This window comes from Colobus angolensis, unplaced genomic scaffold (assembly GCF_000951035.1).
Source record: "Colobus angolensis palliatus isolate OR3802 unplaced genomic scaffold, Cang.pa_1.0 Scaffold313, whole genome shotgun sequence".
NCBI classification, from domain to species: Eukaryota; Metazoa; Chordata; class Mammalia; order Primates; family Cercopithecidae; genus Colobus; species Colobus angolensis.
Genome location: NW_012116411.1, coordinates 339,679 through 363,358, shown reverse-complemented (window position 1 = coordinate 363,358; position 23,680 = coordinate 339,679). Strand labels below are relative to the sequence as shown.

The 23,680-nt window shown below is 35.9% G+C and overlaps 1 protein-coding gene across 1 annotated transcript in view; it reads left to right on the top strand.

Annotated features, from left to right (window-relative positions):
• Nucleotides 1-20,619, top strand: part of SMC2 (structural maintenance of chromosomes 2) — a 45,522-nt gene extending 24,903 nt beyond the window's left edge. Inside the window, exons 17-26 of the mRNA XM_011950999.1 lie at nt 1,122-1,257; nt 4,144-4,268; nt 5,835-6,028; nt 7,543-7,686; nt 8,165-8,359; nt 10,535-10,735; nt 12,893-13,009; nt 15,328-15,488; nt 19,251-19,398; nt 20,102-20,619. Of these exons, the coding sequence (XP_011806389.1) occupies nt 1,122-1,257; nt 4,144-4,268; nt 5,835-6,028; nt 7,543-7,686; nt 8,165-8,359; nt 10,535-10,735; nt 12,893-13,009; nt 15,328-15,488; nt 19,251-19,398; nt 20,102-20,278 (1,598 nt within the window). The 3' untranslated portion in view covers nt 20,279-20,619. The remainder of the gene's footprint in view (nt 1-1,121; nt 1,258-4,143; nt 4,269-5,834; nt 6,029-7,542; nt 7,687-8,164; nt 8,360-10,534; nt 10,736-12,892; nt 13,010-15,327; nt 15,489-19,250; nt 19,399-20,101) is intronic.
• The last annotated feature ends 3,061 nt before the right edge of the window (nt 20,620-23,680 follow it).

The window sequence follows — 23,680 nt, the reverse complement described above, 5'->3', positions numbered from 1 at the left end:
TCTATGGGCTTTAAATAAGAATTCTTAATAACAATGATGAAGTAGGCATAGTATTATCATCTCTAATATACAGTTGCAGAAATGAAGATACAGAGTGGTTAAATAACTCACTACAGGGTGGCAGAGCTCAGAATTTGAATCCCAGCAGTCTGATTTCAGGGTTTGTGTTTTTAACCCAGTAAACGGCATGAAGCCATTTGAGGTATCAAGTGACTTAATGTCTTTCTAGGCCATGAAAACAATAGCCAGTTCAATGATTTCCATGTAGGTGTTAGGTTCTCCAGTACACAGTCAAATGACTAGTATCTGCAAATGGAAGATAAAAAGAGACTATGTGTTTTTACATGTCTACAAGAGAAGAAACTTTTTAGATTTTATTGATTCAGATGCTTTTGAAGTTTTTACTTATGGGATAGGAAATAACCCTGTATCTTAATTACCAAGTGTTTAAACAGCATTTTTAATTGACCTTAGCATTCTTCCATCAAATCTGCAGAGTTTCTTTGTCAGCATAATACCTCAGCCTGTCACTGCCAGATAATTATAGTTGTATAATGTGAAATCGGTTTATTCTGCTTGCTGTGCTGTATCAGAACTTAGGTCAGCCACCCAGTCTTAGCTTACAACAAATTTATTTCATGTGAATGCTACATCTGCTGCAGATCAGTTGCCCTTCTGCTCAGTGCTGTTCTCATTCTGGGACTCATTGTGAAGGAGAAGCAGTCCCTGTCTTGAACATATTTTTCTCAGGGCAAACGGAAAGCAAATGGTAAATTATGTACTGCCTCCTAAAGCTTACTTTCAGAAGGGACACATTTCTCCATTTCATTGGCCAGAGCAAATCACATAGGCAAGTCCAATGTCAGAGGGTGGAAGATGGGCCCAGTATACAAGGCAGTGGTTATTTTGAATAAATAATACCTACTACAACCTCTTGGATCTGTTACGAGTTCTCTGTGTTCTAAGGTTCAGGTGATGGAATGAATTCCATGGCTTCATAAGCTCACTAAAATATTTACTATTGAATCGATTTGAGTGTAATTCTCTTAGAAGACTTTTTATTGTGTAGTGTATACCTGGTAACTCAATGTGGAAGATCTGTTTGAATTTGCCTCTCTCAGGTGCTCGATCCCAGGCGGCTTCTATTTTAACCAAGTTTCAAGAACTCAAAGATGTTCAGGATGAACTGAGAATCAAAGAGAATGAGCTGCGGGCTCTAGAGGAGGAATTAGCAGGTCTTAAAAACACTGCTGAAAAGTAAGAACTGTATATACATTTTCTAAATTAAAGATTTGCATTGTAGAAAATGATAGAAAATTTACTTTTATTTGCAGAAATACAGCTTCTGACTTTTCTCATATTTTTGGTTTATTTAAAATTGATTAAATTGTGAGTTGATAACCATTTATCCATTTTTTTCTCATAAGAGAGATGTCTTAAGAAATCAGCAAAATCTATTTAAGCAAAACAAAAAAAATCATTCAAATATTCCATTCTTTCTGCTGAGAAATACACTAGCACTTGGCTAGGGTTGGTGGGGAAACCCTTAGATATTCTGGTGTCTGATACCAGAGGTTACTTGATTTCCTGATTTGACATTAAAGTGATAGAGTATAGCATAGATCAGGTGCCCACAGTAAGTTTAATAGCATTGTGACCGGCCTTCCTATATCAAGGATCTGCTAGGTTGCCTATGAGCAGGTAAACAAGTTCGTGTCGAATATCAGCACTGTGTTTCCTTACAGTATTTCTTCTGTATAGGTATGGATAAGATACATAAATACTTTCCAACATCGTTTCTATGTAGTACAATAGAGTTATATGTGTATTTTTATTTTTCAATATTGGGATCATGCTAATGTAAACTTTTTGTGTCACTCAGTAAACATTTACTGAGTGCTTCCTGTGTGCCACATACTCTTCTAGGGGCTGGGGATCAGATAAGTATCCCTGCCTTCATCTGTTTTTTTCTTGTTGGAGAAGCAGACAATAAAGAAAGATAAATTGGTAAAACATGTTATTAGTTCTAAGAAGAAAAAAGTAAATCAGTAAAGGAGATAGGAACTATCTAGGGCAAAGACATGATAAAATTTTATATTGGGTGACCAAGAAAAGCCTCACTGAGGACATGATTGTTGAGTAAACACACGAGTGAGTGAGTGAGTGAACAAGAATGAGTGAACTGGCTCTGTGGTTATCTGGGAGAATAAGTCCCACTTGAATTGAAAGCTTCATGAGTTAAAAGAGCTACAAACTTAATAAAGTGCATTGTTTGAAAGTTTGGCCAGGCCTAGTGGTGCACACCTGTAATCCCAGCACTTTGGGAGGCTGAAGCAGGTGGATCGCTTGAGCTCAGGAGTTCAAGACCAGCTCGGGCAACATGGAGAAACCCTGTCTCTATTAAAAATACAAAAAAGCCAGGCATGGTAGCATGTGCCTGTGGTCTCAGCTACTTAGGAGGCTGGGCAGTTCAAGGTTGCTGTGAGCTGAGATTGTGCCACTGCACTCTATCCTTGGGGACAGAGTGAGACCCTGTCTCAACAAAAAAAATTTTTTTTTTAAAAATTTAATTGTAATTTTTTCCAGTATTTCTGAAGATGACAAATAGGGACTAATTTAAAAAGATTTTATTCAGAATTCGCAATACTAAATACAATTTTAAAAATCTAAATAAATGTTGAAATGATTATTTTGGGGTACGTTTTTAGCATTCAAATTCTGTAGTTATGAAAGCTTAGAATGGCACCAAGACTTTTGAGGACGCTAAATATGGACAAGATTTTCATAGTCAGGATGACCATTCAAAGATACAAATCGAATCAAAGTTTTTCTGTTTTCTTTTTCTTTTTTTTTTTTTTTTGAGATGGAGTCTCACTCTGTCACCCAGGCTGGAGTGCAGTGGCCCGATCTCAGCTCACTGCAACCTCTGCCTCAGCCTCCCAAGTAGCTGGGATTATAGGCGCTTGCCACCACACCGGCTAATTTTTGTATTTTTAGTAGAGATGGAATTTCACCATGTTGCCCAGGTTGGTCTTGAACTCCTGGCCTCAAGTGTTCTATCCTGTTTACTTTCGAACATCACATACATGTAAAGGCCTGCATTTTACCTTCGTGAATATAAATTAACCATAAAGTAAATGAATTTTTTTCTGTGAGAAGAGTAAAACAAAATTTTTCTGTGATATGTGGAAGCTCTAACAAGGTGATGAGTTTGTAGTTAGTTACATTTGGCTTAGAACTGTTAATTTTGTTCAGTAGTATTGGATCATTTGTTCTGCAGAATTGAATTCTTTCCTAATTGTGTCACTGAGGTCAAGGAAGGAAAATAGATTTTGAAAAAATGAGAATGGTGGAAGGATCAGCTAAAGCCATTGTTTCACACCATATCAGGAAAGTAACATCTTTTAAACAAGTATTTCTATACTCCACATTTTTAAATTAACTTGAAGTTAAAATTATTAAGTACTGTCAAGTATAGCTTCAGTCAGGAATACTCAAGGTAGTATTTATATTTTATAAGTTTTGTTTTTTTTTTCCTCAAACCTCATGAATTTCTAGTGACAAGGTACTTTGTGAATTTATATTAACTTGAAATTTCACTGCAACTGAATTAGCTAAATACCTTTCAAAGAAATGACTAAGCAGCCAGAAGTGGGATTGAATTACAGAGTTTTCAAGAAGGTGCGTTTTAAAACAACTAAGTTCAAAACGATTTTCTTACACTAAAAGTAGGGAACATTATTATTAACATTTGAAAATGAGGTTAATAGATAATTAAATTTTTGGAATTTTATGTAATTGTGATAATCATTTTTTGTGGTGAGTAGTTGGTTTTTTTTTTTCTTTTTAGTTAGCAAGAGGGATTATTTTTAAGGAAACCTAGCTGTTAAATATTTCTAGTGTAAATAGTTATTGTGGATTTTAGTCATTTAGAGTTGTTTACCTTCAATGACTGTATCTAAATTTGAATTAATTGGTGCCTCCGAAACTTGAAAGTCATCAAAATTATTCCTGTAACCAGTAGCATCGTATGTGGTTTATAATGTATATGAGTTTATTTTAGGTAAGAATCTGAAGTTTGAATGTATTTCTCAAATACTAGAGAAATTACAGTCATTTCTTACGTGTTTCTGTTTTTGTAAGGTATCGCCAACTAAAACAGCAGTGGGAGATGAAAACTGAAGAGGCAGATTTATTACAAACCAAGCTCCAGCAAAGCTCATATCACAAGCAACAGGAAGAATTAGATGCCCTTAAAAAAATCATTGGTAAGATGAAAACAGCCCATGCTTAATCTCTGGTTTTATTTGTATCCATTACCTTACCTTAGGTATCTTCTCTACCTGTGCTATGTTTAAGATACATATGATAAAGTTTATTTAGGGAAAATCCAAGTATGGGATTTCTAGGTCTTAGGGTATGGTTATTTTCATCTTTATTATATATTGTCAAAGGTCTGTTCATTTTTACCGATGTTCATGTCCACCAGTGGCATATGAACGTTTTCATGTCTCCAAGTTCTTTTTTTTCTCCAGACTTTTAAAATTTTCCAAATCTGTTGGTTGTGAAAAGATCGCATGCATTAGCATTTAATTTGCATTTCCCTAATTGCTGTTGGAATTTGGGATCTTTTTTATATGTTCATTGGACCTTTGGGTTTATACTTCTGTAAATTTTCTATTTCTTTCTTTTGCCCATGGGTTGCTCGTGGTTTTTTTCCCATTGTTCTCATTCTTAAGAGTCCTAATTTCTTGTAGGTTATGTGCATTGCAAATATCCTTTTACTGCCTTTTTTGGCTGTGTACTGGTCTTTTAATTTTGTGTTCATAATATTTTTGTTATACAAAAGTTTTTATCTCCACTAATATTTTAATGGTATTTTCCGCAATGAAAAGTAGCGTAAGAAATTGTGCAGTGACGACTTCCAAGGTTATTTGCACCTGGGTCCCATCACTAACAAACAGTATACTTCAGTTGTTACAGCAACACGTGTTCATTCAGTATTGCTCTTTTATTTATTTATTTTTTGAGATGGAGTCTCTCTCTGTCCCCAGGCTGGAGTGCAGTGGCGCGATCTCGGCTCGCTGCAACCTCCGCCTCCCGGGTTCAAGCGCCTTCCTCAGCCTCCTGAGTTGCAGGGACTACAGGTGTGCAGCACCACACCCAGTTAATTTTTGTATTTTTAGTAGAGATGAGGTTTCACCATGTTGGTCAGGATGGTCTTGATCTCTTGACCTCATGATCCGCCCTCCTTGGCCTCCCAAAGTGCTGGGATTACACAGGCGTGAACTAGCACACCTGGCCTTATTTTTTTCTTTCACAAATTTGGGGATGTTTTTCCTTTACTGTATCCTACTTTCACATTATTTGTCAACTTTAATGAGAAGTTCCCTGAATATGTATAAAATAGGCAAAGAACATAAAGTAAGTTTGTTTATGAAATTATACACTTTCTAGCAACTACAGGAAAAATACCATAGTTATACTGTTCTGGTTTTAGGAAGCATACAGTTGCGTTAAAAATATCCGTGGTTTTTTTTTTTTTTTTTTTTTTAAATAGGTTGCTTCAATACCTTTGTAAAAGAATGGTTGTAAGTGAAGTTCAATTTTATAGCAGAAGAAATGATTTCATTACAGATTTTTAGATAATTCAAATATGACTTTTAGGTAGGATCTGTGTTTCATTATACCATTTCTAGAATATCATTGGGATAGTTAATTTTCTTGAATTGTAGCCTGTAATTTTCCAAACCATTTTTTCTATTAAAGGTTGAATTTGTAAACTTTTACCTATAACTGTTAATTTAGCAACATTTGCTTACTTTGTGATGCAGAGGAAAGTGAGGAGACTTTGAAAACCACTGAAGAAATCCAAAGAAAAGCAGAAGAAAAATACGAAGTATTGGAAAATAAAATGAAAAATGCAGAAGCTGAGAGAGAGCGAGAACTGAAGGATGCTCAGAAAAAACTGGATTGTGCCAAAACAAAGGCAGATGCATCTAGCAAGAAGATGAAAGAAAAACAACAGGTAATGACTTCTTTTTGAAATTGAACCAACCTTTTAAAGTCAACATAGAGCTGAAGGTGGTAGAGCATCATTGGTTGACCTTAGTCATCACAATTGATCTCAAAATCTAAAAGGGACCAGTGTTCTTTGGAAGCAAATTATGCTTCTTACAAGTCAAAGGAATATACAGGATGAGCATCTCAAATCCGAAATACAGCAGAATTAGAAACTTTTTGAGTGTTGATCTGAGGCTCAAAGGAAATGTTCATTGGAGCAGATTTGATTTGGGATACTTAGTCAGTCAGTATAATGCAAATATTCCAAAATCCAAAAAAATACAAATCGAAGTCTGAAACACTTCTGGTCCTACACATTTTGGATAAGGGATATTTAATCTGTATTTTTCTCTGAAAACACTGCAATCTAGTATTTCATAGTTGTGAGTAGGGGATGCTAATTTTAAGGAAAGGCCAAAGTTGACCATTGGTAAATGCTTCCTTCAAGAGCGGATGGCCTTTCTTCAGGAGTGGATTATTTGATACTGTGGATGTCATATCAGAGATTCAGCAAGTTGACATTTTTATTTGGTAAGCACCTAAATGAATGTGCACTGTGAGAACATGATGAAAAAACAAAGCATGTTATATTTACAAGGTGTCATTCAGTTGTAAACTGATGATACTTTATTATATCTTTTAGCTAATGTCAAAGCTGGAATTTGAACCTAGGTTTTTAATCACTTTTATGTGAGTTCACCTAAATATATTTCCCTCACATTTATTTTTAGCCCACTCTAAGATTCTTACCATTAAATAGCTGTGCAAAGTATTTTCTAATGCAGGGGTCCCCAACCCCCAGGCCACAGACCAGTAACAGAGGAGGTGTATGGCAGGCAAATGAGGATTACTGCCTGAGCTCCACCTCCTGTCAGATCAGCAGTGGTATTCGATTTTCATAGGATTGCAGACCCTTTTGTGAACTGTGCATTCAAGGGATCTAGGTTTCATATTCCTTGTGAGAATCTAATGCCTGATGATCTGAAATGGGGTGGTTTTATCCGGAAACCATACTCTCTCCCTGCCCCCACCATATGGAAAAATCATCTTCCACAAATCTGGTCCTTGGTGCCAAAAAGGTTGGGGACTGCTCTTCTAATGAAATGAAGGCTACAAGTGGGAAAGAATAATATTGAGAAACTTTTTACACATTGAACAGTTTTGTTTTTAAACTTTACTTCCACTAATTCATCTGTTATGTAGAACATTATATTGTTTTCCCTGTAGGAATAAATGATAAAGGAATAAATTTATGCAGAGTTCTTTCAGCCTATACAAATTACACTTTTTTTTTAATATAGGAAAATAAACTTCCTTTTTCTGGGGAAGCAGCTTAACCTGTACTTTTGGTAGCTGAGTGATAACAAAGCTGTGGGTCTTAACTTGCATGAGATTATTATTTATTTAACTTTCCTGTACATACTTGTTCTTGAGTAGTTAATCACCTATGTGAATACCCAAATACTGTGTTTTTTATAGGAAGTTGAAGCTATCACTCTGGAACTGGAAGAGCTCAAGAGAGAGCATACATCTTACAAACAACAGCTTGAAGCTGTAAATGAAGCTATCAAATCCTATGAAAGTCAGATTGAAGTAATGGCAGCTGAGGTGGCTAAAAATAAGGTAGGATTTATTTATCAAATTGGAGAAGCTGAAAATGATCATCTTTTTATGAAACATTAGCTTAAGATGTTTGACTTTGGTGTTCTCAGTCTTTTCACTCATTGTCATGAGAGAATGAGGCACAAATAGCTTCTACTCATCCAGAATTGCCAGTTTTGGGATCGCATAGGTCAGTCAGCCTCTAGCAGTCTTCTTCCTCACCCAGTTGATTCCATCTACATTATATCCAGCAGAAACGCTCTCATTTGCAGCATGAGCATTGTACCCCAACCCTTTTTCCAGGGGTAATCCAAGTTTTCTTCTGTGTGTAAATTCATTAGTCCTTTTAATGGTGATATAAAATAGAGGGTTAGGTGATCTTCTCTCTGCCTGTAATCACATTGACATCTTGCCCAGGGATCTGTCAGATAATTGTTTAGTAGATTAAAATTATTTACATGTTACCTCACCACATATTTTCTTTTATTTTTTGTTTTAGGAGTCAGTAAATAAAGCTCAAGAAGAGGTGACCAAGCAAAAAGAGGTAATAACAGCCCAAGACACTGTAATTAAAGCTAAATATGCAGAAGTGGCAAAACACAAGGAGCAAAACAATGATTCTCAGCTTAAAATTAAGGAATTAGACCACAACATCAGCAAACATAAACGGGAGGCTGAAGATGGTGCTGCAAAGGTACGTTTGTGTTCATTTTTTATACTTAATCAAATTTTTGTCACTGAGCTCTTGAAAAATTTTAGAAAACTGCTTGATGGAGAAATCTATAAATATAAATGGCAAAATTACAACCTGGCATAAATTTGAGCTTGCAGCTATTAACTGCTTTTCAACAATGCTAATTTTCAACAAATTGCACAAATGTTTTATTTTTAGATTTAATTTTAGATATTTGTTCCCATCTACAAGATGTAGTTGCCAAATGTTTAGTGGTCTCCCATGGAAATAACTTTTTACCCCAAATGTTGATAGAACTAATTACTGTTGTGCTAGTAATAATGATGTATATTCTCTACCTTATTTCAAATTGAACTCACAGAACTATATATACAGGTAACCTAAAAAAAGGACTGAATTGGCTTCCACATGTCTTTATGAGTGTCACTGCTGTCACTATTTGCCACTTTATAAAAATCCGATGTTTTGCCAAGCAGCTATGTTTTTGAGGTTATCCCACAGAAGACACATTCCTTCTTTCATGTGTCACAGCGCCCTTACTTCAGTGCTTTAAAGAGAACACATGCTTTTGTAGAAATTCATTGCTTGGTTGAGAAGCTGCATTCACATGGTGTTAATAATTACGAGTGTGTAACAATTTGGCACCTTTTTAATGTCCAGGATATTTTTTTTTAAGCATCCTAAAAATACATGAACTTTAACTTCAGAAAGATCAAGAACATACAAAACAGTCTTCCTCTCTTCTGAAAGAACTGTGCAACTTGGTTTAAAAAACATTTTTTATGGCTACATTATAATCTCCCACTTTATTACTATTGATTTCCCATTAGCTTAGTGATAGTGAACTGACTGAAATATTACCAATGGCAATGTTACTGCTAATAGTTTTTTGGTAACTGAAAATGCTAGTACTGGTGATTGCTAGGAGATTTTATTTACAATTGAAAGAGTAAAAGGAGGGACTTGCAAGTGGGTCTGCTAAGAAGTCAATGATTCTTTGAAAAACATAGTTTATCAAAGATTTATACATACCTACTAGTATCAGATCCTGTGCCAGGCACTGACAATATAAGGATGAGCAACACATACACAGAATGAATGATATAGAATGTTTTCAAAGAGTTTACAGGTCAAGAGGAAGATAGACTTGAAATGATAATTCTACTTTGGGGCCTACATTTGAGACCATATCCATGGAATTAATACAAGTCAACAAATTAACAAGGATTGGATTCTGCCAGTGAGAATGAATCATAATTCTAGTAGAAGAAAGTCTTCTTTAAGCACTATAGTTTGAACTGTATAATCAGTTGTATTACATGAAGTATTATACTGTGCCTTTCTCAGAGGGGTGGGAGCAGGGATAGAGTCCATGTTTAGGGTAGTTGCTTAGAATATAGTTCTGAGAGAAAAATCATTAGGTCTCAGTCAGCATTAGGCTTCCATGATTTTACCAAATCTATGACTTAAGTATTAAAGGAATTTTAACTTATTACAAGTTGTTTTTTGAAGCAATAGGTAGAATTTGCTAAATTCTAAAGGAGTTCTATCTGACTTTCATTTCATTCTAATGGAGGTGCTTTGCGTACACTTTGTAAAAATTTCTCTGAGTTGGCTCTTTTAATGCCAATGTAATAGGAAGATCTTTTGCTATGCAGTGTCTTGTTTTTGTAGTCTGTGCTCCACGTAAAAATATTCATCTTTATTCTTGTCAGTAATGAAACTCATTTTAAAAACGAGTCGCCCAGGCACGGCGGCTCACGCCTGTAATCCCAGCACTTTGGGAGGCCGAGGTGGGTGGATCACCTGAGGTCGGGAGTTTGAGACCAGCCTGACCAAAATGGAGAAACTCCATCTCTACTAAAAATACAAAATTAGCTGGGCATGGTGGCGCATACCTGTAATCTCAGCCACTCGGAAGGCTGAGGCGGGAGAATCACTTGAACCTGGGAGGCAGAGGTTGCGAAGTTGTGGTGAGCCAAGATTGCCCATTGCACTCCAGCCTGGGCAACAAGAGCGAAACTCCATCTCAAACAAACAAACAAAAAAAGCAGTCATTGAAGGTTTTTTCGTCTTCACTATTTGATTCAAAAGTATTAAATATTTAAGAAACTGGCTTATACATATTGGTTGGTAAACATTTGTAGATCTCCATCTATTTTTATATGTGGCTAGGTATCCAAAATGTTGAAAGATTATGACTGGATTAATGCAGAGAGACACCTCTTTGGCCAACCCAATAGTGCCTATGATTTCAAAACTAACAACCCTAAAGAAGCTGGTCAGAGACTTCAGAAGTTGCAAGAAATGAAGGAGAAACTAGGAAGAAATGTCAATATGAGAGCTATGAATGTATTGACAGAAGCTGAAGAGCGGGTAAGTCAATTTCCTGTGAATATCTGGCCACATTAGAACATGACCAGCATTGATAGCTCTGTATGACCCCTGATGGAGGTATTAGAGTTAACCTTTTGCAGATGTCTTTGATGCTTTTCTTTCTGCTTTCCTTTTTCTCTCTTTGTCATTTTTTTCTTTTTACTCTTGTGTGTCATTAGTGGTTTTTACATTCTGTTACACCTGGAATGACTTTTCCACTGGCTTTTGTTCTTTGTCAAATATAATTCCTCACATTTCTGTCATTTCTTTCAGTTGCATTGAAAAGCCTTGAATAGGGTATGATGCTGTCGTTCTCTTGACTCTACTGTATACTGAAACTGTTATATAAGTAATGACTAAAGCCATTACATACATAAATACTGTTTCACTAATCTGTAAATCCTGCAGCCTCTTCTCAGTTTTAATGCTCTTAATTACTCGATAGTGTTATCCATCTCCCCTAACCTGACAAAACTTTGAGTCTGGGAAGGGAGTTTACTGTCATTTAGTGATGAACTTGGGAGGACCTATCACTAGAAAAACCCAGTGGGGGAAGCATTCCCTACCCTTAAGATAGCCATAAGAAATGACTATCTTAGTAATTTTATATTAATGCCCCATAACTTCCTTAATTCTGCAAAATTCTGTTTGAATTTGCAAATCATAGAGTAAAATTCATGAGGAATCTGCAACACTGATAATAGCACAATTAAGAAATTTTACCATAACTTTTTTTTTTAACTGTTATTGGCATGAATATATGGACCAAGAGTCTAGATTATGTTAGATACCAAACAGATGAATCATGCAGGTGTTGTGATCTCTCTATAAAATGCTCCTGCTGGTTTTCATTTCTACATTAAAGCTTTGCATATATGTGGCATATTTATAGAAGGAAAACTTTGGTCTGAATTTGATCTGCATAATATGATGAAACTTGTTCACTTTTACTTGTTTACTTCTGTTAGAGGAGACCTGAGTCTAATATTTTTTTCAAAAAATTTATCAACTCCCATCCTGTTACCAGAGGAGAAGCCTGTATTGTTGATCAGCAGATGGCCTTTTTTTCCTTCTTGTGTTTTATATCCATCTACATAAGCAATTATATGGATTTTCATGAAAAAATAAGATAAAAACATAGAGAGGAGGTTTTAAGGAAGAGGGACAGCAAGGGTTTAAAGTTTTTAAAAAGTTTTTAAAAGTTTTAAAAGGGTTTAAAGTTTTTAAAGGTGAATGTGAAATGCAGGGCTTTGAGGAGAAATGAGTTAGGAAGAGTTGTAGGAAGTCCCACTGCTGTTGATGGTATGATTATCCCTCTACAGCCTTGCTCAAAGAAATACTACTCTTAAAGTGATGATATTTGAGCTGAAATTTCAGGCAACCATTACGTCAGAAAAAAGAATATTCCAGGAAGGGAGAACAGTGCAGGGGGCCATAAGATGATAGTGAGTTTGTGTTCAAAGGAGCTGGAAAAGACCATATGGCCAGAACCTGGGGAGGAGTTTAATGCCATAAAGTCAAGGGATAAATAAGGTCCAATTCCCTTTATCCTGATGCATACAGGCTTAAAATCTGGTTGATGGATGCAGCAAACCACCATGGCACATGTATACCTATGTAACAAACCTGTACATTCTGCACATGTATCCCAGAACTTAAATTTTTTTTTTAAAAAAAAGGTCCAATTTATGTGGGACCTATACATCATGGTGAAGGATCAAAATTTTATTCATGTCACTGCTAAGGCTGACCTTAAGAGGAGAGCTTTCAGGGCTACTTTTATTTAACTTTATATATAACACTTTTTTTTTTTTTTTGCCTTGGCTGCCTTTAAGGAGATAAGGGAATATTAGTGGAGTCAAAATATTTTAAGGACTTGTCTTATAAATTCTTCTAGCAATTTAATTTTGTTACATACATATGGATGATTTTATTCGTAATTTTGTTAAGAGTATGTATATACACACAAATCATATAGTATATGTATAGCATATGCTTATAAGAGTATATATAATTATTAGTGCATTATATCTTCTTGGTAAATAGGAATGTATGTATTATATATCAAAATAATGAAACCTGTTTATTTCTGACTGAATTCCGGAATATAGAAGAGATTTTATGTTTTCCCAGTTAACCATGTTTTTTATCTCACAGTATAATGACTTGATGAAGAAGAAGAGAATTGTAGAAAATGACAAATCCAAAATTCTTACAACTATAGAAGACCTAGACCAGAAGAAAAACCAAGCCCTAAATATTGCATGGCAAAAGGTATTTTAACCCCAGAATATTATGTTTTGTTTTATATGAGGTAGCAAGGATGAAAAAAATATCAGTGGATTTATACTCTATGAGTAATTTGAAATGGCTGATCTGTGTTTGAATGAGGCACATATTCACACTTTAATTAAAACCTCAGACTTTTAAGTGCATTTTTTCTTTTCAGACTTGACTATTACCAGATCCTGGCATTCTTGTCCTTTAAGAATTGAACAGTAAACAAGCCAAGTTTAGTATTCTCTTTTATAGAATGCTTACTGAACAAAATCCCAATTCCATTTTGTTTTATGACAACTTTGGCAGATGTCAGGCTTCTTTGCTGTTACTTCTGCTTCCCTGACTTCATGTATCTGTCTGCTATAGGATAATCCCTTAGCCTTTCATGTGGAAGTTTTTCCATTTTTACTGTCGCAGAAGACTCTTACTTCAAAGATTCCAAACAGAGAGTTACTGTGCTGTTTGGTAGTTTAGCAAACCTGTGCCTTCTGGGTTTTAATGGGGCACGTTGCCTCTTTTTCTCTTTGTAATTCTGTAGGAATTCTATCTTCAGTAATGCAGCACAATTATCCCTTTTAGTCACCTTGCTTTTTTCTTTTCTAAGACTTATTTTCAGTGCTCTATTCCCTGTACTATTTTTGTCTTAAAAATGGAAGCAAAAGGCTGACTCTATTATTGTTGTACAGCATGTCGATTTAACACTGGATCTGAGAAGTTTTTGTTTTCTTTTTTTCCCACCAAGGTTCCTGGACTTAGTACAAATCAGAATCTATTGTCTAAACATACCCTGCTCTTCCCTAATTTCCAAGGTTCTTCCAAAGCCAGTAACATTTATTCAGTGTTTCTTATATGCCAGTCACTATTCTCAAATTAATTTTCTTATCTAATCTTCACAATAACCTAATGAAGTAGGTATTGTTATCAGCATTATATTCTTCCTTCTGGCCTCAGGCATACTTGATTGACAAAGTGACAAAGCCAGAGTATTCTAGGTTTCTTTTGTTTTTGGTTTGTTTCCTTCATAGCCTCATTGGACTTGCAGAATTCTCTTTTATTTCCTCTTTGTATCAGTCTATGAATGTAACTCAATTTCTGTGTAGCATAGGACTGTATTCTTCTGTGTCCATTCTCTTTTGGAGGAAGTTTCACATTAGGTCCCTGGTTATGTTCAGGTGTAGTAGCATTCCTCTCTCTTGGTCCTGAGCTGCCTCTCCCCTACTTGGTTTAGAAGCTGCTTCCATTCTGTAGGATATTATTCGCAGCTGTGTACCTGCTCTTAAAATGTTTGTTACTTAGTAAATCTATATTTAGGAGCACTACTTGTGTATATGAGATTTTCTTGTTACACTAAGTATTCATTAAAAAGTATATTTACATTTGAATATTGTAAATATTGTATATCTGCATTTGAATTTGGAGATTTCTCTAGAGAACTTGGCTGTCAAGTCCTTGTGTGTGTGTGTTAGACTTTCAAGTTTGACTGCTGAACTAAGAATATTAGTCATGTCTTTGAAGACAGATGGCCAGATTCCCAAATCATCAATCAAGTGCGTATGAACAAAAATTACACTATTACAAACTAGGATTTTGGCCCTAAATCTCTTGTCTCCTTCTGTGGCAAGACAGGGGCAGGCCAAACATTAGATCTCTTGGGATCTAATCCTATTTTCTGGCCCTCAACAGCTTATCAACTCTTCGGCTAGGAGATGAGGCATATAGAAAATAACCCTTTAACAGATCTGGTCCTTTGATTTCATGCCCCTTTTTCTCCTGGGCCTCACACTGATCTGCTTAGGCCTTTAGACCCATCTTCTTATATCAGTCAACAGGAAAAAGAAAAGTTTTATAAGAGAACAGTTTATTCCAAAAAGAGTTTTGTTTTTGTGTTTGCTTCTAGTTTGTGTTTTTTCTTACGTGATACAATTGTGTGTATCTTGAGGATTCCTGCAATGTGTTCTACAAAAGTGTCAAAACTTTGGATAGAGTTAGAGGTGTGCCTTCTAGTTCCCCTGGAAATTAGAGCAGGATTCGGTACTTCATTTTTGTAAAGGGCCAGATGATAATAAATATTTTTTGCCTGGGAGCCCATCCAGTCTCTGTTGAAACTACCTGATTTTGTTGTATCACTAGCAATGATAGACACTTTGTAAATGAATGAGCATATCCAGATGTTTGTCAACCCCTGAGTTACAGTAGTAGACAAAGTAGACCTGCTGTGTTGCATATACATATATGCATATATACATATATCAACAATTGATTCTTCTTGGAAAGCATCCTGATGTTTTAACTTTTTTATTTTTTAAATCCAGGTGAACACGGACTTTGGCTCTATTTTTTCTACTCTTTTGCCTGGTGCTAATGCTATGCTTGCACCACCAGAGGGTCAAACTGTTTTGGATGGTCTGGAGTTCAAGGTTGCCTTAGGAAATACCTGGAAAGAAAACCTAACTGAACTCAGTGGTGGTCAGAGGTGAGGAATCACTTTGCTATATTATAATTTTCATTCCTCTTACTTTATTATGATTCATCATCTCATTACCTTACAATTGTATTTGTGTTTTAATTTGCTTAACTACCTTTGCATGTAGAATTTAAGGAGCCTAATACATAAGACTAAACATTTTGGTTAAAACATTTGATTAAAATAGGTAACAAAGTTGACAAAATATGTTTTTAAAAAATGTATTTTCAAATATTAGAAAATGAATAGTCCAGGACAAGATGAAACAGAAATGCTGAGCCCTGTGTTCACTCTGGCTTTCTCTCTAGTGGCAGTTTTTGGACTTCAGGTGCCCAAACAGAGGTCAGTAGCCTCACTAAGTTAACTAAGTTAAAAAAGATAGATTAGAATTTTGCACAGCCCTAGAGTGCTACACCTTGGTATTAGGTCTCTACTGTCCCTGAAGTGAAGCCTAATGTAGACACACCCTAAGAAACTGAACAGATTTCTTGAAGGGATCAAACTGTTACTTGTTTATCAGAACAAAGGCCAGTGTTCTTTAAAGAAGGTTAAAAAAAATTGAGATACTAAACAACATAACCACAATGTCCAGCATGTAATCAAAGAGAAAAAGCAGTGGGTAGAAACAGACTCTGAAATGACAGTTGATGAAAGTAGGGCATGAAAGTAGGAAACAAGTTAGAGTTACATTAATCATTTCCAAAATTACAAGAAAACATGAATATAATGAGAGAAATAGAAGTTACTAAAAAGAATTAAGTGGACCTTCAAGAGATTAAAAAAAAGTTTACTACATGAGGTTAACAGCAGATAAGACACTATAAAAGAAAGATGAGTAAATTTGAAGACAGGAATAGAACAGAATCTAGAATCTATTCAAGCTACATTGAGAAATAAAGAACTGGAGGGGGAAAAAAAAAACTAGCTTCAGTGTCCTAAGGGAAGCTGTCTAATGTGCAAGTAGTTGGAGTTCCAAAAGGAGAGGAATAGGGAGAATGGAAAAATACTTGAAGAAATTATGGCCCCATATTTTCCAGATTTGATGAATTCTGTAAACCCACAGACTTAAGTTCTATCAAGCTCAGGCAGGATAAACAGAAGCACATACAAAATAACAAAGCAAAAGATACATAAAACTGCTGAAAACCAGTGATTAGGGGAAAAATCCTAAAATCAGCTAGAGGAGGCCGGGCGCGGTGGCTCAAGCCTGTAATCCCAGCACTTTGGGAGGCCGAGACGGGTGGATCACGAGGTCAGAAGATCGAGACCATCCTGGCTAATACGGTGAAACCCCGTTTCTACTAAAAAATAACAAAAAACTAGCCGGGCGACAAGGCGGGCGCCTGTAGTCCCAGCTACTTGGGAGGCTGAGACAGGAGAATGGCGTAAACCCGGGAGGCGGAGCTTGCAGTGAGCTGAGATCCGGCCAGCTGCACTCCAGCCTGGGCGGCAGAGCAAGACTCCGTCTCAAAAAAAAAAAAAAATCAGCTAGAGGAAAAGAGATATACTATATGCTAGTGAACAAAAGTAAAAATGTCTTTAGACTTCTTGTTAAATGCTACATATGTAAGCCAGAAGTCTGGAACATCCATAAAGTGCTGAAAGTAAAACATGTCAACTAGAATTGTTTCTTTAACAGAAATATTCTTCAAAGTGAAGGCAATATGAATACTTTTCAGACAAAAACATCTGAACCATACTACAGGTTAAAGGAAGTTCTCAGGCAAAAGGCAAATGATACCAGATGGAACCTTGGATCTACATAAAGGAAGGAAGAGTGTTGGAAAATAACGTGGATTTGGAGTTCAGGAAAGTTTCTTCCAACCTTACGCAGTGATTCAGAAAGTCAGCATAGTGATAGAAATCTAAAAGGTCATATGTCCTCACGTCTTACCTGCAGATAGCCAATTAATTAAAACCTCCTAAAAGAAGGTTGTGAATGAATATTCACATAATTGAAATTAGTGATTAATTTAGTAATTGTTTAATTGTTTTTTTCTCCGCCATGGTATATAATCCATAGGCCTTGAATTGTTCTTCTGTGTCCTGTAATACCATCATGTAACCCTTTTTTTATGTACGTAGAAAATATAGACACCTGTTAGTGTTCCTTATGACCCTTATATCATTTTTATGAGTAGAAATATATTTTATTTATATTTTTATAAAGTTTGTAAATAAGAATAAAAAATACAGCACCTGCTGCCTGTTCATAAAAATTGAATTCCACAGTTTAGTTCCCAGTATCTTTAGCTATATCTGCCAAAGCCCTAGAAAATGTTTTGAGGAAAATAGAAAATGTATGCTTCTCTTCTTACTGGGACCTATAAATTATTTCCATAATTAAGTTGCTATAAGGTTATTTTTAGATATACCACTCTCCAGCATGGCAATTAAAAAAAAAAAAGTCTGCTATGCTGAAGGGTTAAAGATTAAGTTTAAAACTCAGTACTTGAGGCACTCATCACAGAGAAAGACAAACATAATTTTAGGTTGGCTGAATGACTTTAGCTCCCTTTTATAGAGGTGATTAACATTCTCACTGTGATTTCATTTTGATGATAGTTTTATTTATTTATTTTTTTGCTAGGAATTTTTCTCTGCTTGTGCACACATTTTTTCCCTACTTATATATTTCTTAAAACCAGGCACAGTGGCTCATGCTTATAATCCGAGCACTTTGGGAGGCCAAGGCGTGTGGATCACTTGAGGTCAGGAGTTCGAGACCAGCCTGGCCAAAATGGTGAAATCCTGTCTCTACTAAAACTGCAAAAATTATCTGGGTGTGGTGGCATGCACCTGTAATCTCAGCTACTAGGGACACTGTGGCAGTAGAATTGCTGGAACCTGGGAGGCAGAGTTTGCAGTGCCACTGCACTTCATCCTGGGTGACAGAGCAAGGCTCTCAAAAAATAAAAAAGAATGCAGCAAGCATTGAGTTGGCTATTCTAGTACTGTATGCCAAGATGTACTTGAAGTTACAGAATAAGTATATTACAAATGCTACTCTAATGTTTAGTCTAATGTTAAGTAATTATAAATATTTTATATTAAAATAAGATGTTTTATGAATTATTTTTAAGGAAAAAATATAATAATTATTATGATTCTTCATACCAGATTAGAATGAGCTGCAGTAAGCTAGAAGAGAACTGAAAATAGTGCTGTAGAACCTGAGATTAGGTGTAACTATGAATTTTACATAAGATTGTTTGAATTTTTGGCAGTGATGTACTTAGAGTAATGGGCCATCATCCGTACAACTTATTCGCAAATGGTACCAAAAATATAGAGATTGTGTGTCTGTTTTTGTGTATATATGCATACTTATGTAAGCGTGTACATTATGAAAGTTTGAAAAATGACATCTCACCCAGTTACTGTTACCAAGACGATAGTTACTGTCTTAAATAATGACCATAGCCCTTACTCACCTGCTACCTAGGCTCTAATGAGCCAACTGGGGAAGAAAAAAAAAGAACTTTTAAAACTAACATGATCTTAAGAGTAGGTGCCAAACGTAATATGGCAATATTAAAATTGTCTGAAAATAGCATGCTTCTGAAAAGAGGAAAAATGGAAAGCCAAAATAAAAGAAATATTTTAATACAACATAAGTGTTAAAGTTTGAAACTCAAGATTCTTTTTTTATATGACTACCTTTCAGATAAATCTGTATTCACAATAATAGGATCATATATTTGGCTTCAGTGTTTTGATAAGTGGTAAAATCAAATTTTTATGGCTTTTCTTCTACTGACTTTTTCTTAGGTCTTTAGTGGCCTTGTCATTAATACTGTCAATGCTCCTCTTCAAACCTGCTCCAATTTATATCCTTGATGAGGTGGATGCAGCCTTGGATCTTTCTCATACCCAAAACATTGGACAGATGCTGCGTACTCATTTCACACATTCTCAGGTAAGAACCAGAAAAAAAGTCTCAGTAATAGTTTAATTGGACTATTTTTCTAAAACCATTCTTTAGTAGTAGTCAATGTTAGTAAGATATTTAGGGTTGATAAATACTAAAGTATTGTATATTTATTTAAATAAACTTATGTTTAAATAGGTATAGAAGGAAAAAAAGTTCACTCTCCTTTTAAAGAAAGACCTAGGCATTAAAAATGTTGGTTGTAGCATGAGGGAGATTCCAATTTAGTCATAATACAGAATTAATTTAGGGTTAATACAATGTTTTCTCTAGTTAGCTGCCATAAAGATGTACAAGATGTACAATCAAAACAAAACTGTCTCAGGGATATTTAACTCAGGTATCAGAAAATCATGTGACATTTGATGGGGGAATTTAATTTCTCATGGCTAAAAAGTCGAACAAAGCCTCTGAAGCTAAGAACAGTTTGTTTTTATTACAGTGTTGCTGTAGGACCTGGGGCTGCCAAATATGCTTGCATAAATTATGCATTGTACAACTCTGGGGACTCCACTCATGGTTAAGAGACTTCTGAAACAATTAGGACAGCTAGTATTCATTTAGGTGCCTCATATAACTAAAGAAAAAAAATCAAAATTATCTCCAAACAATTTTTATATCCAGTATAAAGGAGTAAACTTCAAGTATATCACAAAAAGTTTTTTTATACTTTTTTTCTTTTTTCCTTAAGTTCATCGTGGTGTCACTAAAAGAAGGTATGTTCAACAATGCAAACGTTCTTTTCAAAACCAAGTTTGTGGATGGTGTTTCTACAGTAGCCAGATTTACTCAATGTCAGAATGGAAAGATTTCAAAGGAAGCAAAATCCAAGGCAAAACCACCCAAAGGAGCACATGTGGAAGTTTAAACTACAAGTTTATTTCTTCATCTTGACCTGTTTTTTTAAACATAAACTTTTAAGGACTTGGGATAAGTAATTTGTTGATATAAAAAAATTAATGTTACTATGTTACTTAACCCATGTTTTCTCTTTATATAATCACTTATCACTTACAAATGAGCATATATTCCTAATCTCTTAACCAGTCTAATTATGGTCCAATTATTGTGATTGTGATTTTATGCATATCATCAAATGTTTTTCTCTTATGCAGGTCTTTTATATATCAGGAATCCTGAGATACCCAATTCCATATGTAAAAGCTAATATACAAAAAAGCAGATTAAATGACATGATAAATGTAGCTGATCATCAGTGTTTAATTGATTTAATTCCTAAGGCAATATTAATGTGTTTTCTGTTCTAATAAAGTCATTCAGGTAAGGAAGAATTATAAATCAGGTAACTGGACCAACAATGGGAACACATATAAAGCTATTATGCATGCACAGAGCTGTTTGAGGCTAGTTTTTTAACGACACAACTCCAGACCCCTGATTTAGACTGAGATAGAAAACAGATCTTGAAAGATTTCTTATTTTAATGATACATGAATATCATGTTCCTATATGCTTAATAATTGGTCTCTACAACTTTAATGTTTTTGTTTTTTTAAGCTTTATAAGTATTTTTAAATAAAAGCTTAGGAGGAGGTGTGTTGCATGGTAATATCTGCTGCAAGTTTATCTGAAGTCTGTTAATATTTTCCAAGATTTTTGTCAGCCTTTTCATAATCCAGTCATCAACAGCCTATTGGTAAACAAGAATGTAGGAGCCTGTATACTAAACCAAATTTATTTTTCCCTGAGTCTGATACATATATATATATATTTGATATATGTATTTGAGATATATACTGAGATAAAACACTGTTTTAGCCAGTGTTTGTTTAAAAAATAATTTGGGAGGTTGAACTTCATTGCTGTTTTAGCCAGTGTTTAAAAAATAATTTGGGAGGTTGACTATCTTGGTTTATGTACTCATTTCCTTTTCTCTGCTAAAAGTTTTCTGCTTGTATGCTTTCCTGATTTTTGTCTTGTATAATCTTGATCTTTGACAATCCTCAAACATGTATTAAATTTTTGTAATTTTTTTTCATCAGAGGGAAGTCATTAAGGGGATTGGGGACATTTGTTTCACACATCTGCAGTAATATGAGTTAACTAATATTTACCAAGCTCTTTTACATTTTTCACATTGTATATATTGTCATATTTAATCCTCAAAGTAACCTAGTGAGGTAAATACTGTTGTCAGCATGGTGTAATTGAGGAATTGAGTTGAGCAGAAGAGTTAGGAAACTTGCTCAGGGTGGTAATACAATTAGGAGTGTCAGGGCCCATGTACAAATCTTGTCAGTCTCCAGAACCTAAGATACACTATGTCACTGACAGCTTGAATATTTGTATTTATTGTATAGAATAAATTTTAGAAAAGTACCTGTATGAGCAGTATGTACAATGTGAATGTTATCTTCAAGAAGAACCTCAACCATGTGAAGAGAGGATTCATTGTGGTGGTGGCAGTTTTGGCATTTCATGTAAGCTCACGGCAAATGCAAAGCAAAGACATGAAATTTTCTCTTCCAGTATGGTGGTGTAATCTAAAGGCCAACATTCCCACAGATGATAAATATAGATCCTGGGCAAAATACTAGAAACAACTACCTGAGAGTTCAGGAAACTGAAGAAAAACTAGAAAGATTTTGGATGGGAGATAAGATACGGAGGAAGAAATAGGCATAAGCTAAGGTTAATGTTTTTGACCTAAGTACCAGCTATAGTCACGATGCAGCTGTAGGACAGCTAAGGTTGCAGTGGAAAGCCTGGGGTCTTTCTGGTCTGGAGAACTAAGAGATGGGATCTGGGCTAACCACAGCTTCCAGAAAGTGAAGGAGAAATCTCAGAAGGGATAAACGAGGACCTGGAGAAAGAGATCCCAGACTTAGTAGATGAAGTTAGCCAAAGTAATTAACCCCTGAACTCTGCAGATACAGAACATATCAAAGATAAAGCCAGATACTAGTTAAAACAGTAAGGATAGATTGAAATCAGTAACAGCAATAAGAAGAGTCCAGTATGAACTGAACTCAACTTGAATTTGTATTGAGGTGACTGGGTGTCTTAAAGGGAGAATGAGGGAATAGAGAGGGGGATAAGTGGGGGCGTAGTAGAGTCAGGGATATAAACAGGAAAGGGAATTAGTTAACGTGAAACCCATTTGGATTTGTTAACTGGCTATAATGCCAAGGTAGGCTCTTACCCTCCCACAGAGACTGGGACTTGACCTTCAAGTGTTGGTTGGAAGAAACAGTAAACTCTTAGCAACCTTGAGTTTTCTCAGGTAAGCACTTTCAGGAGGAGGATAGTCAACCTATGGATGTGGCTTTGAGCTGTTAGAAACTGCTAATGTGTTTTTCAGATCTTTACAGGCAAAGGTTTATTTAGAAGTAGAAAGGATTCAGAGGAGCCTGGCTAAAATTTCATCAAAGATAATCTGTGAGACAAGAAGTTTGCAGTTTACCCTAATAAAATTGAATTGTGATTTGAACCGCCACCTGCAACACCATTCTCGAGGTGACCTTGGACTAACCCACTTCTCACTGGTTGTCAAAAAGAACAGCCTTGCTATCTGGTCAGGTGAATGACAACCAAGTGGAAAAAGATCTGTGTGGTTACAAGGAGTATGGCAAAAGGTTGCTAACTGGAAAGGACAAATACGTGTCACCTGTGGATGCTGGGAATACCATAGCCACCTTTTAGGGGAACTTAAATTATGCTTTTGGATACCCTGTAAAACTTTGCTCCGACAAGGAACCTCCTTTACTGCCCAAGGAACATGACAGCAGGCACACTCATGGAATACAGTGGGCTTTCCATGCACCCTGTCATCCTCAGTCCAATAGAGCTGTTGAACAATGGAAAGCCAGCTCACAACGAGTGAAGGAAGGACATCAGGATAACCTACTAGTGGGGTGATAGCAGCCCATCTGATTAGGGCAGTATGGGGACACTGAACACTGCGCTCCAGGGCAAAGGAACCACATGATTGCAGCACATTTTGAGAAACACTGAGCCTGGAGGAGGTACAGGTGGACCAGATAATGGCCTCTGCCTGTGAAATCCAAATTCCAGTGTTCCCAGCCATTTTCTTTTTTTGCAATGTACATCCTGTGGGTGGTTTGCAGTTCTGGCTGCCACAGTACCCCAAAAGGCCCCCCTAACTCTCATCTGGAGTCAGTGTTTCCCTCAGGTGCACTCCCTGTGAGATCCCTCAGGGGTGGAAACAGGACCAAGAAATACCAGGGTGCTAAAGTCCCTCTAATAGTGCCAGGGACATCTGATCCATTTATCTGGGCAATGTCAGACG